Source organism: Artibeus jamaicensis, unplaced genomic scaffold, assembly GCF_021234435.1.
Source record: "Artibeus jamaicensis isolate MK-2021 breed Jamaican fruit bat unplaced genomic scaffold, CSHL_Jam_final scaffold_625, whole genome shotgun sequence".
NCBI lineage: Eukaryota > Metazoa > Chordata > Mammalia > Chiroptera > Phyllostomidae > Artibeus > Artibeus jamaicensis.
Window position 1 is genome coordinate 2,770,418 of NW_026522051.1, and position 13,741 is coordinate 2,784,158.

Here is a 13,741-nt window from a genome sequence, read left to right on the forward strand (position 1 = left end):
TTCAAATTCACACTTATAATCAGGGGAGGGTGGCAGGACTTAGTGTGCTGTGTAATTTTCTAAAACTCTCTGTTCTGATCACGTTTTCGTGTACTTCACCTCCTCCTCCTGACTGATCTTCTAAGGAATTTGATCACTAAGTTATAAGACTCTATAGGTGATTTCCATGATATACACCTATTTCAACGAATAAAACCTTTGTAAAATGGCAAATAAAATCTAGAAATCCTACAGGAATTGACAGATAACACTTCAAAGCCTTGCTCCCCAAGAGGACATGGCTATTCAGGGACAAAATTACATCCGGCTTTAAAGTTTCTCTGTTTATGGTGAAGACCAGCTTGGGGAGCATTAAAACACACAGGGAGTGCCAACTGCCGCATAATCAGCATGTGACTTCCACGGTGCCTTGGGAAAGAAAGCTCTTCCGGGATGTAATTGTTCTCTCGATACCAGTTCGAGAAGTGATACAGTAGCACTAAAAATAAGCTTTGTCTTGAAACATAACAAAAGCAGTAATGACTTAATAAAACCCAAACAACTCCGGCTTTGTGGTTCTCAGGTGCTCATCACAATAAAGGGCCTCTGTCTTCCCGCCTCCTGCCAGGAGACGTGGGCACACTTGCTACGAGGGGAACTCAGAGAACCTGGGCTCCGGCGTCCGTGCTGAGACGGGACAACTCCCAAGACTCCGAAGCACAACTGTGGAAGAACAGAGAGGTTCTTTCCAAGAGGGAGAAGCCAGACTGATGACAATACCGTCTTTACCTCCACCTCGGGAGGGGCCCTCTCCAACAACATCGGTTTCTGTTTGAAAATAAAAATGGGAATGCAGTCTAAAGCTCATCTCCCAGACAGAGCAGTCGCCGTTTCTGCCCCACGTCTGTGACGGCCAAGGCCTTGACACACAGCTGTGGAAATAAGTGAACGACGTACAGCCTCCAAAGGTTCGTTAGTATGGTGTTTTGGAGGAGGTGTTTCACCAAATGGCTTTCTGACAAAATAATGAACAGACCTTTAGCTTACATAAAATGATCAAAAGTGGGACTTATAAAACCTCTATCCTCTCCTGGACCATCTTTGAAAATTTTGCTGTTTCTTAGTCATTTGTCCACATAGTTTTGACATCTAGGTGGACATCCCTTACTCTTCAGTTACAGGGCCGAAATTTTGGTCCCGCTGCTGCCAAAGTCATGGTCACCTCCAGGCATCTGGAATTGGTGGGGACAGTGAAGACGAGAGGCCTGGGGAAGCTCAGAGGTGGGCCTGGGACCAGTTCTTTAATTATCTCACGACAGTTCACACAGTGCTTTGCTATGTTCATTGTAAAGTGAAGAAGGAAAAACAAATCAAACCAGGACTGACTCCTGGATCGGCCTTAGTCACGGAAGGGGAAGTTATGAGAAGCCTGTGAAGTGTAACTGCTACACCAAAACTCCCCTTTGGAAGGAGATGGAAGAGACACGTTACAGACGCCTGCGTGCTGTGACCGTGGAAAAGAAGGAACAGAGCCACAGACAGGCGGGAGTGGGGTAGACACGATCTTATTAAATAGACTGGACCCCACACCACCCCGGAGAGAACTTCCTGAGTCGGTCAATGTTAATGGAAACCTTCTTCCTCACAGTATCTCTACTACAAAGTTACCACCCACTATCTCATGAATATAATCTATATTGTAAATCACGTCAAACATAGTGGTATTCAGCCCTGGCTGGTGTGTCTGGGTGGACTGGGCACCAGCCTGCGAACCAAAAGCTTGCGGGTTTGATCCCCAGTCAGGGCACGTGCCTGGGTTGTGGGCCAGGTCCCCAGTTGGGGGCGCATGAGAGGCAACCACACGTGGATGTTTCTCTCCCTCTCTTTCTCCCTCTCTAAAAACAAATGAATAAAATGTAAAAAACCCTCCACACTAGGATTCATTTAATTTATAAAATGAATTCTTCGATTAAGTTGTTATGAGCTCACAGCCTCATGTAAAGCGGGCCTGTCACTGTCTAAGTGGAAGGCTCTGCTTTGTCAGCTACAAGAACCTCGGGCCCGAGTCCAGGTCCCCTTCATGCTGCACACACACAGGTCTCTGTGATCAGCCCAGAGCACAACCCTCTCTCCGACCGAGGCACCAGCGGGAGGAGCTCCCCGAGGTCTCGAACCCACGCCCTCGCCTTGCTCCAGTCCGCTCTCCCAGGGTCAACGCCCCTCCACTGGAGCGCTCCAATCCATCCCACTGGACCTTCTCAGAGAGAGACCCCTGGCTTACTAAGGAATTAATCCACAATCTGCTTCTGATAAAATGCATGCTGCGACAAATATCTAAGAAAAAGCTACCTTAAAGAACAAAATTACATATTTCATCTCTACTGAATTTGATATTGTAACATACTGATCTTCCCTGATTTGCCCTTTGTTAGCAGCTGGATCAGCAAACACAATCCACAAGCTTTACTGCTGAAGCCTCACTTACGTAATGCAGGGATGTGCGGGACCACTCAAAGATTCCCCGACGAGCAGGGATTCTGACTGGAGCGCTCTAGGGGGCAGAACCCACTCGACAGACACGCAGACGCTGACACGGGAAGCCCCACCGTAGGAGCAGCCGAAACGTGCTGGGCACGAACGCGCCCCCGGAGCCGCGTGCCTCCTCCCTCCCCCGCTGCATCACCGGCCAGCGCCTCTGTGTTTCAGAGGACGAAACCGCTGAGCTGGGTGTTTCTTCTCTAGTCGCCCAGGTTTCCTGCAACGTGAATTTCCCACAGACCACACTGACCTGGACACGACTTGAACACGAAGGAGAAAATAAGACTGCTTGGATAAAAAACCATTTCCATTAAGCAGTAGCCACCGTCACTGCTGCTGCTCCTCAGAAGTGATCGTTTGCACCCGCAGCAGCATGACTGGGACGGGACAGGGAGGCCCGCTGTCTCCCGGGACCGCCCGAGTCTGACCTGTTCCCCCCCCACAAAGGCTTGGGGGACACCGCCAAGTTTCCCGACAGCCACTCTACACCGCCTGATGACTACGGTCATTAAAGACAAGCGATGAGGTTGTAGGGCAGAGTGCGAACCGTCAGGGTGAACGACCCCGACTTAAAGCGCACGCTCCAGAACCCGGTAACGGCCACAGAAAAATCAAGACAGTCTCCTGCACTGGGAAAGACTTCGTTCTCCAGGGTTAGAAGTGAATGGTCAACTACATAAGATTCCTGGCTACAGACTATTATTGACTATTATTAATATAATGGCCAGTAATACACTTAAAAGACCCTTTCCAGGAATGAAACAAAAGCTCTTTTATCAGGTGAAAGCATTGGCTCAGAAATTTCAATAGGGGCTGGAATAGAGTCTGAAAGCAACCTCTTTTAACTTTGCTTGTTTATTTGGTGTCTCCCTAGCCTTTCAGAGGAAAGCCACGAACTAATTCTTTTCCGTAATGCATGCTTTCACACCATTTTAATCATATTCATTTGTGGTTCTATGAAACGCATTCAGAGACAGGCAGGAAATGAGGTGTGCCTGCAGCGGCACAGGACACGCTGCCCGGGCGGCTAGGTTTGCACACGGGCATGTTCCACACCCGTGTCTCCCAAGCCTCCGCGCGTCTCCCAAGCCTCGGCCCCTCTCGTGGCATAGGCCCCCCCCCAGGCCCACATCTCTGCCACCGGGACAGCCTCCTGAGTGAGTCAGTCTCCAGTCAAGTCTCCACCACCCTCCATGTAGGTGAACCAGGCTGGGCTATACTCTCGAACTCACACCATCCGCCCGCCTCCTGATGTCTCTCCACAGAAAATCCAGAAGCTCCTTCTCAACCTGGCCCCAACCCAACACCTTTCAACAGCGTGGCACGCTCCAGCCCCATTGGACTCTTCCAGCCACTCACACGTGGCCGCCTCTGGCCTCGGGCCCACGCTGTCCACACCCTCTTCACCTGGCGTGGCCTGACCAGCCTTCAGATCCCCACTGATACGTCTTATTTTGGGGACGCCTCACTTGGGCCCTACCGGGAGAGGAAGAACCTCTAGTGTGTTCCCCAGGGAACTGTCACTTCCTGTCTGTGACTCACATCACACTTACATCCCCATTAACACAGCTTCGATCACAAGGCGTTTATTAATAACAATTAGAACTGTCAGAGTCAATTTAATGGCTGTGTCAAATATGTGATCTTGTCAAGATGACATCAGAAAAAGAAAACCTCAATTTGGTGACCGTGTTTAATCTGAAGAGACACACTTCATGCACGGCAGGTCCAATTTATGTTTATCAAATGTGTTTTTGTTAACAATTCAAGGTAAACGAGTAAACAACATCGGTTGCAAACACCCAATTCAATAATATGTATGTAATTACTGAAAGTTTTTTAAAATTTTTTAATTTCCATTAGTAACACTTTTGTCCTTGCGGACCACCTCTGCAGGCCTCCCTGGGGACTTCCAGGGTCACACATCCATGGGGACACCCACAGGCACCTCGAAACCTGGTGTGCCGAGAAAAGCGCATCCCCTCGTCCCCTGGAACAGGCCCGTCCTCCTGAAAGCTCTACCCTGGCGGACGGCTCTGCTACCTGTCACTGCCGAAACACCCGGATGTCATCCTTCCAGTCCTTTGTGACCAAATCAGTCTCGAAGTCCCGTTATTCTGTTCCTTAAAAACTCTCCCTCCTCCTGGTTTCCCACCACCACCGCCCTGGCCTGGGCCCGCCCTCGTCACTGTTGCCTGACCGGAGCTGCAGCCTCCTGCTCTCCCTTCTCCTCCATCTCTTAGAAAGCTGCCAAAACGGTCCTCCCAACACACAGCCCCGGTCCGCTCTCCCCCAGGCTGGCACAATCTCTGGAGCATCCCACTGCTTACAGAACTACTCACTGGCTCCCTCAACAAACACTGCTAATGCAGAACACAGGTGGTGTTGAGTATATTATATACTCAACTGAGTATATAATACTCAGGCACTGAGTATATTATAGTGAACAAAACAACACTCAGAGAACACACAGAAAGGTGGGTGTTGAACAAACACTGTCTTCAGTGTGCGCTGACAAATGCAATGAAGGAAAGTGGGTCAAAAAGGGAGAGACGAGGGGGGAGCCGCTTCAGACCCAAGGGTCCTGTCCTTTCTGAGAAAGTGCCGTCTCGGGGAGGTCTGGTAAGTGGCAAAGGGGAAGCACTTTTGGTGGCGGGCACAGCAGAAGGAGGGAGGCTGCGAGGAGAAAAAGCCTGTGTCAGAACTGAAAGCAGGCCTCCTTGGCCAGCACTCAGCGGGTGAGCAAGAGTCACCTGCGATGGGGGCAGGAGCAGGCGGCAGAGGGGGCGCTCAGCCAGGATGCAAGGGCCGAGGAACACAATGCAGAAGTCCAAGGCAGTGGACGACATGCTCAGACGCACACTTTTAAAAGTGCACTCTGGCTGGGGGTGCAGAACAGACTGCAGCCTGAGTGGAGGGCGGGGGACCCACCGAGAGGCCCCTGCATCCGTCCGGCTGAGGAGGTCGGTGGCGGGGGCTGCTCTGACTCTCCCAGCAGAAGCTCCCTGTAGGGACTCCCACCCTGGAGTGTGGGCACCCCGGCACTTCCGCAGGGCGATCGGGCTGACAAGAGGGCACACACAGGCTCACCCTGTGCCCTGGCCCTGCAGTCCGTCAGCAGCTCACTGCTGCTCAGGGGACTCACAGAGTTACACTGACGACAGTCCCTCCAGACACAGCTCCTGCGACCTTCCATGTTCCATCTCCACTTACGGGACTAAAGGACGCACCACACTTACATGCTCCAAACCCACAGTACCTCCCGATTTCTGCCTCCAAACCAGTCTGCGGAATAAAGCTGATGCTAAAAACCTGGATGTCATCCTGGTCTCTTCCCATCACATCCCGTATCACACGCAGATTAGCTACCAACCTACACTAAATGTAGTACTGAAAATAGTCCATGGAAACTACTCTGTGACTTTACAGACTATGAATCTGGCTACAAACTCTCTGATAGTAACATATTTTTCATATCCTTAACACATTCACATATCCTTACAAAAAATTACTTGATTAGCAAGCAGTTTTAAACAGTAGTAAAATATAATATACAGAGCTACTATAATTGTGTTTTATCTTAATTATTCTTCACAGTTAGTACCACTACAATAAATGTATAAAGACAAAGCATGCTTAATTTCTTAGTTCTCAAATTCATTTACCAATTCGCTCACTCATTCTCAAGAACAGAAAAACCTGTTGCACTACTTGTATAAATAAGTTAAGATGAGAAGTAAAAATGAAGTTTTCTGATTTGCTTTAAAATCACTTTCTAAATTCTTTTCCCAAGAGTTAAAATTAGACTTCACGCCGAACGGGTTCTCCAGCAATAGTTCATTTCCCCACACCGCTCTCAAACGAGCCATCCTACATACTGCTGAGCCAACCTGAGCTTACGGCTTTAGTGCTGAGTTACTTTTAATTTCTTTGGAAAGTGTTTGCAAAATCTATCTCACTGGACTTTGTTTGAGGCTCCAAGGCTGACTCTTTACCTTTCCTGCTTCGAAAGGGCAAGCGGGAGGCAGGAGCCACTTCCCGCTCTGACTGGCGGGGTGGGGGCCACTCGAACTGCACCCCTTAGGTTAAAGCCCCGGAGCTCAGCCGGAGCCGCGAGAAGCAGGAGCGAGGAGCATGACTATGGCAGTGTGGCCCTGGAGAGTCGCCACGACCGCGTGACCTTTCCTAACTTACCCACGAGGTAACACACTAACCTCACACCCACAGTTCTACACGACTTTATGACAGAGACCTAGAATTTAAAAAGTGGGCGTCGTTACAGCACCGGCATAGGGAGAATTCAAAGATGGCACACAGGGCCGAAGGGTGGAATTAGCTTACATACAAAATAGTTTGCACAGGTCAGGAGGGCCCTCCACACAATACCACCTCGGGGAACTCAGCCTGCAAGACACCGCCCCTCAGACCACTGCGGCAGCAACATGCTGCGGGGAGGAGAGGGCTGGTCTGGGCGCCGCCTCAGGGCTGGGGGTGGCAGCGGGTGGCGGCAGGGCACTGCTCCTGGGCACGCACCCTGTTGCTCGTCAAGAGACAGGGATCCGAGCTGTGTGTTAGCCACAGAAGGAGGAGAATCTGAAACAAAAACGAGATTTCCACTTAAAAGTGAGCAGCAGACAACTGCACAGCAAGGTCACAATCATGCCTGTGCTTAAGAAACCAAAGCGCAGGGTGGGGACAGAAGTGAGTGCTGTGGCGGAGGGAGGCCAAGCAGTGAGGGGGCAGGCCACGTGCTCAGGACATGTCACGCAGGCAAGCCGTTAGCACTGCGTGAAGGAGCAGAGACTGCAGTCTTCCACGCCCATGCACACACCCTTGGTCACGTCCACGCAGCGCAGGCACCAAGTGCAAGATGGGCGGGCCAGAGCGGAGATGGGGGGCCCTTCACTAAACAAAGGCTCTTTGTCCTTCTCGAGCCCCTCGCCAGCTCCCCAAGGGGAGTGCGTCCCAGGTGGAGGACCCGAGCAGGAAATGTGCTCCCCACCTTCCCCAGACGTTGTTCGTTACACCCGGAGCTGAAAAAGCAGCTCAGGTGAAGGCGTGAGGCAGAGAGAGCGGCTACACAGTAAGTCTGCACTGAAGTGACTGCCACTGCGGAGACACAGGTAACGTTGCAGCTCTAAGGCACCCTGTGTGTCTTAAATCTGTATCCCATGCAGTCCTCGGTTTCTGTCGGTGCCCGGCAGGGGAAAGGCAGGCAAGGAGAAGGCTCGGAGGCCTGGGCTCCATGCGAGGTCTGCCCTGGCTCCAGGCAGAAGAACACTGACTTCTGCCTGATACCCGAGTTTCTATCTGAGGTCGGTTTCACAAATGGCTCTACTGTGTGGAAAGCCCTGGTCTGGAGGGGAGGCCGCAGGAGGAGGTGGGAGGAGCACGCGCCTGCAGCGAGCCACCCGCCTCTACTCCACCCGGTCTGACAGTGATGAGCTCTGTGACACGAACGGCCCGCAGCACTGTTAGGCCCGGGCTTCTCCTCGCCCCCTGGTCATCCTGGGGCCTGGTCACCTGAGCCAGGCCCTGGGGAACGAGAGGAGTGGCTGCTGTTTCTGGCGTGGGGCCTGATGTCCCATGGGGCCACAGGAAGAGGGGAAGCGTGGATAACGAGCACTCTCTAGACGCACACCTGCTCCCTAGCTGCTGAGGGCCACGCTCTGGTTCTGGGCAAGCGCTGTGTCTAAACCCGACACCTGGCTTCGGGCCGGTCGCCAGTCTCCACACTCAGTGGCATGTGACTCCCCCAGAGGTAGATGTTTTCAGCTGAGTGTCCTCAACTCAATAGCGAAGAGTCTTCCCATATATCCTGATTCTCTGCAAGTCCGTACCACTTGACAGCTTCCCTTCGTTCACCTGCAAGTCCGAACCCCACTGCTGGGACCGCCCGGGGCCCACGTGCCATCGTCTGCCCCCTGATACAGCCGGTTGGCGCGTGGAGTCGGGGCTGCTAGACCGTGCGGCAGGCGGCCCCTCCTCCTCTCAGTGGCAGCCCTCCTCATCCTCCCCGTCAGCTCTTCGGCAGACTCCCAGTGCCAGGGTCTGCCCGCACAAGGAGGGAAGTGGGGAGGCCGGCACTTCCACCCGACCCCCGACCCCCCCCGACCCCCATGATCTCCCTTCCTCTGAAGGCTCCCCCAGGCCTGTCCACTTCAGAGTCAGACGAAATAAGCCCACGTTGCTTTGGAAGAACAGGTAAGTTAATTTCTACAGAAAATCAAGATTATATTCTTTAAAAAAAGAATAACAAAACATGAGTCCAAGGCAAATAAATGTTAGAAAACCCTCCCAGAAAGTGCCCTGTGAAATAGTTCCCTGCCCTTTGGACACATTACACACTTCCGTGTGCTCTCACTTAGTGACAGAGCCCCATAAACCCTCCAAGCAACCTTCTCGCAAATCTTTGATTTTTCCATAAATGTACAGAATACACAAGTCTTATTAAATGAAGTGTCTTATTTAATTATTAAAATAAAGTTTAAGGAGCAACAGCTCTCTTTAAAAAAAACCTTGAGAAAGGACCATGACCGCTCTCATCTCCACAGAACTGTGTAGTTTTTATTTACTCTTACAGGGTTTGCACTATGAAGAAAGTCCAAGTTCATGTGAAGACAGAAAGCTCCTGTTAAACTGCAAGTTCGGCCCCACTGCCACCGCGGACACCGGGGAAACCCGGGAACTTGTGGGGGCCCTCCCGCCGCGAAGGCCGGCCTGTGGTCCAAGCCCTGCCCGACCGCTGACCGCTGCTTCCACGCCGTTTCCCCCCGCGGCTCCCCTGGGGCTGTTCGGGAGGGCTGCCCGCCCGACGTACAGACGCCTGACCCAACAGGCTTCTGTACCAGCAGGTTCCCGTGCACACCGCACGCCCACTGGCTTCTGACTACGGAAGTATTTCTACACATCAACAAAGCAACCGTCAGAAAAGCAAATACTAAGAAAACCCATTATTAACTCAATACTGATCACTTCATTTGCATACTGACTCTGTCTCTCTGTGAAACTCCTTCTGGAAAGCACCACTGCAAAATAAAACGCCGACCACGTGGTCCAGTGGTCATTTACTACAAAGTGCAACATGGCTTGTTAGTTTATTGGAAGTGCCTAGAATTATATTATTTTTAATGTCAAAACAAACTTTAAGCAGAGCTCATTCAATTATAGCTCGAGGTGTCTCAGGCCAATTACTGTATGTTCCTGAAAAGTTTGTGCTTTGGTCTTGAGAAAGTCCTGTAGCCCTTTGACATCAGAATTTTTCTCTGCTGCAGGAAAAAAAATTAATGAATTACAGCCTGCCAGGCAAATAACAAGGGCTCTTCAGCCAGGCTCTCTGGGCTTACATGTGGCTTTTCTCCGCAGTAATACTGTAGTCCTGGGCAAGTCAGTTACTTCTCTAAGCCTCAGTGTGTCCATCTGTAAACTGGACACATCGAGATGGCTACCACACGCCACTCTTTGGCAGATTTAATGAGATGTGCCACGTAAGCCGCCCAGAGGCTTGCGGGAAACAGGTAACTCGTGACAGTACCGCTTGCCTGGTGTTCGGAAACACTGCACGGAACAAAAAAGAATGACGGGAAGCTCTTTTGAAAAATACGGGGCATACCCTCCTACGGAAAGTTCTAAGAGAACCCTCACTGCTCCGCTCAGGACTCAAGGTCACGAAGGAGCACCTGCAGACCTAGGTCAGTGCCACACTGCGTGCACTAACGACCCACATGCGCCCTCTGAGGAGCACTGCCCGTGACTGTGGCAGGGACCTGGCAGATCTGACGTCGTGAATGAAGAGCCTGCTGCCCAGGGCTGGGGACGCACTGATTTTCTCCAATATGGCTCAGTTCTAAAAAGCCCTTCTATGAAAATAATCACTGATGTTCTATACCCCTAGGGGGTATAAAAAATTCCTTTTCCCAACGGCAAAACCGTGCCATAAAGTGAAAAAACAGTTCCTACCTGACCCCCTCTAGGCTGGCTCCCGGCTCCAGTGGGGCGCTATGGCGGTCGGGCCAGTACCAGCAGGCTCCACCGCCACCGGGTGGCGCCACTCTGGGCAGGAGCCAGCAACCCGTGACCTGGAATGGAAAGAAAGAGTGGGTTTCAAGTCAGCCCTTGGCCTGCGTGCAGCACTGTCTGAGAGACACACCAGCAGCTCCTTCTAAAACCCCAGAGGTCACTGGCCCCACAGGCCCGGGGGGTGTGTATTGAGGCAGGAAGTGAAGACCACAGTTAGGAGTGCGCTGTTGTGCATGCTGCTCTACTTGGGAGTGGAAACGCTTCTTTACGTCCCACGAGCCGCCCCGCCCTACGCCATCTCTGTAAATGAGGGCAGGCCACACCACTTGTGGGGGGCGGTAACTGGGCACTGGGGCGCGAATTGGCTGGCTGACCTGTCCTGAGGGACAAGGCCTCAGCCACGTCTGAGCCCAGGCAGTAGGCCAAGGAAGGCAAATGCGCCTCTTTGTGATTAAAACACAACAACACATCACTGGAAGGCCAGAAGTGAGTTACGGTGTATTTCCTAGAAGCCTGGGTGGGGGGGGAATGCTGTCTTTTAAACTAAATAAAGTAAAAATATTTTAAAGTAATCTATCCTGACTTCGAAAAATAAATTATCTTTCACAGGTGTCGAAATTCTTTCAGAGCAGTCGTTTCAAAACGCATGTCGAAGAAGCAGAGGCGCCATGGGGGAGGCGGCCCCCGTCCCCGCTCCCCCTCCATCCTGCCACCCCACACCATGTCACCTCTGCATGTCTGCACTGAGTTTCCATGCGACTGAAAGGGGCATGCAGCTGTACACCGCTGTTCAAACACCTTTGAACATCTACCTCCCAGGGCTCATTTTAAACAGCAGCCTGAAACTGAAGGTGACACCGTCTGGCGCCTTGGAACGCTGTTCTGGTCTTCAGCTGCCAAGAAATACCAGCAACTAAATAGATGTTTTCTTTCTGGGCACTAACTAGCATCAGGCCCCACCCCATCACAAAGCAGATTCTTTCTACAAAATGATGAGTCCCTCTCTCCACAGAAACTAGGGACTTAGATCCATCTTACACTTAGCCTCTCCCCCAAAACTCTCATCTGCCCTGTATTTTGAAAAGAGAATAAAATGTTTGCTAGACAGTGTAACAATTCAGAAATTCAACAGCTGTGAAAATTGCCTGGTTTCCGAATTACATTACTATCTCCGTTGATTATCTTATATCTAAAAGACTTAAATAGGTGAGAAGTCAATAGAAATATTGTTTACTGACAGTATTATCACTTACTATAAACATATCAAGGTATTAATACGAAAATACAGTTTTCATTTATTGGAAATGCACATTCTTTTATTGGGAATAAGTTAAAACCCAGAATGTTAATTCTGATACCTTCTCTACTGATGGATGATTTCACAGTAACGTCTAGCATGAGAAACGGATTACTTAATGTCCGTAATACACACACACAACATCGTATCTAATCATTAAGTGTAATTAGATGCTCTAATTGTTTTTCAAATAAAACTAACTCCCCATTGACTTGTGTGAATTTAACTCCTATTCTTTGTATCTGTAATTTGTGCATTTCTATAATTTGTGTTCTAAAATGAAGAATTTTGTATTTTTTCCCCTCAGCCAGAATTCACTAAATGGACAAAACACATAGGTTTCGTTAGTTGTCCTTTGGAACAAACTGACAACCCGCTGTTTTTCCCGACCCTTCCAGCTCTGCACTGACCAACGGCGCCCTGGGACTCAGGGAAGGAGTGCCGTGGGAGGAGCCTGGGGGCGCCGCGGTGCGGACAGTGCTTCAACAAACGTCCCTGGTGTAGATGCAGGGCCCTGCCTGCGGCCTGCGAGTGAGGGGAGCAGCACAGCACAGCAGCCAGAGTGACGACGCCTAGGGCCTCGGCAGTGTCCACGTGGGCAGCCGCAGGGACCCACGAGTGCTGTTTACTCACAAAGAGGAGATAACGCTGTTCTCACCTTCAGATCTAGCAAGATGTCTACTCAGCTTCAGCTTTTTAAAGATTACCACAAATCGACTGGTTACCCAACTAGATACCATTTACTAAAAATGATACATACAGTTGGGAAAAGCGCATCTGATTTCAGAGACTATATAATTACCCTAAAGTTTTTTGATTCCAAAAAGAACCTACTTCACTTCAAATGGGTGAACTAGATATGCAAGGCAGAGTCTCAAAATATTTTTCTAACGTCCACAATATACACTGTTTTCCTGCTAATGTAGACAGCTTTGTTTTATACTCATATTCACATATATTTCAGTATTTTAAAGTTATTTATATATGTAAGGGACATGTTTTATCTTCTTTTTTATTGGGTCCTAGGTTGTATATTTTTACTTTTGAAATAATGTAGCTCGTTTTATGTATAGTGCAAAGTCAACAAATGTCTTATTATATGCCATAATTATAATCAAAACACACTTTCTTGATAGTTTCATGAACAGAAAAAGATCTCTCTATAGTAAAACAAAATCAGAGACCTCTCTGCTCGGCTGCATTAAAAATCAGGCCCAGCCAGGGCATATGCCTGCGTTGCAGGCCAGTTCCCAGCGGGGGATGCAGGAGAGGCAACCATACATTGATGTTTCTCTCCCTCTCTCCCTCTCTCCTTCCTTTCCCCTCTAAAGACAAATAAATAAAATCTTTAAAAAAATCAGGCCCAGAATTTGCTCCAGTCACCACACCTACATTAGTTATTTGAAGCCACGGTATTTCACCGCAGTGTTGTACCATGTGCTCTCATTACCGTACTACTCACTGGAGCGGAGAGAGTGCTGGCTGGTTTTGCCAGTACACAGATGAGCTCCAAATAACACATCAGAGCCCTCGCATTAACCCCACACTCGGCACTCGGAGCAGTAAACTGAAGTATAATAGTCGCACTGGTATGACAATGCGGACACACTCTGGGTCCTGAACTGAGTACAGCACCTAATAAAGTACCCACGATACAGGCTACATGCCACCTACGGCCCGTCTGCACAGAGGTTAGGTCAACATGTTATTTACGGTGTATCTTTCACGAGTTCTTTCACTACGTGCTTGCTTACTGAGCATCAAGAGCTTTCTGACCATGAAAGAACTGGGCAGTGAAATAGTCCAAGAAAAAGAGGCACAGACAATTGCGGCCTTAGGGTTTCACAGCATCAGAGCAGGAACACCAGGCCGTGGAGCGCGTCTGCTGTCCTACATACAGGAAAGGTG

The 13,741-nt window shown here is 50.1% G+C and overlaps 1 protein-coding gene across 5 annotated transcripts in view; it reads right to left on the reverse strand.

Moving 5' to 3' along the window:
• DCAF6 (DDB1 and CUL4 associated factor 6) overlaps positions 1–13,741 on the reverse strand; it is a 72,998-nt gene that overhangs the window by 21,002 nt on the left and 38,255 nt on the right. For 3 of the 5 annotated variants that reach the window (XM_037167400.2, XM_037167401.2, XM_053659361.1), the window contains one exon: positions 7,051–7,110. The exons of the other annotated variants lie outside the window; for them this stretch is intronic. In XM_037167400.2, coding sequence (XP_037023295.2) covers positions 7,051–7,110 — 60 coding nt within the window. The remainder of the gene's footprint in view (positions 1–7,050; positions 7,111–13,741) is intronic. 5 annotated transcript variants of the gene reach the window in all.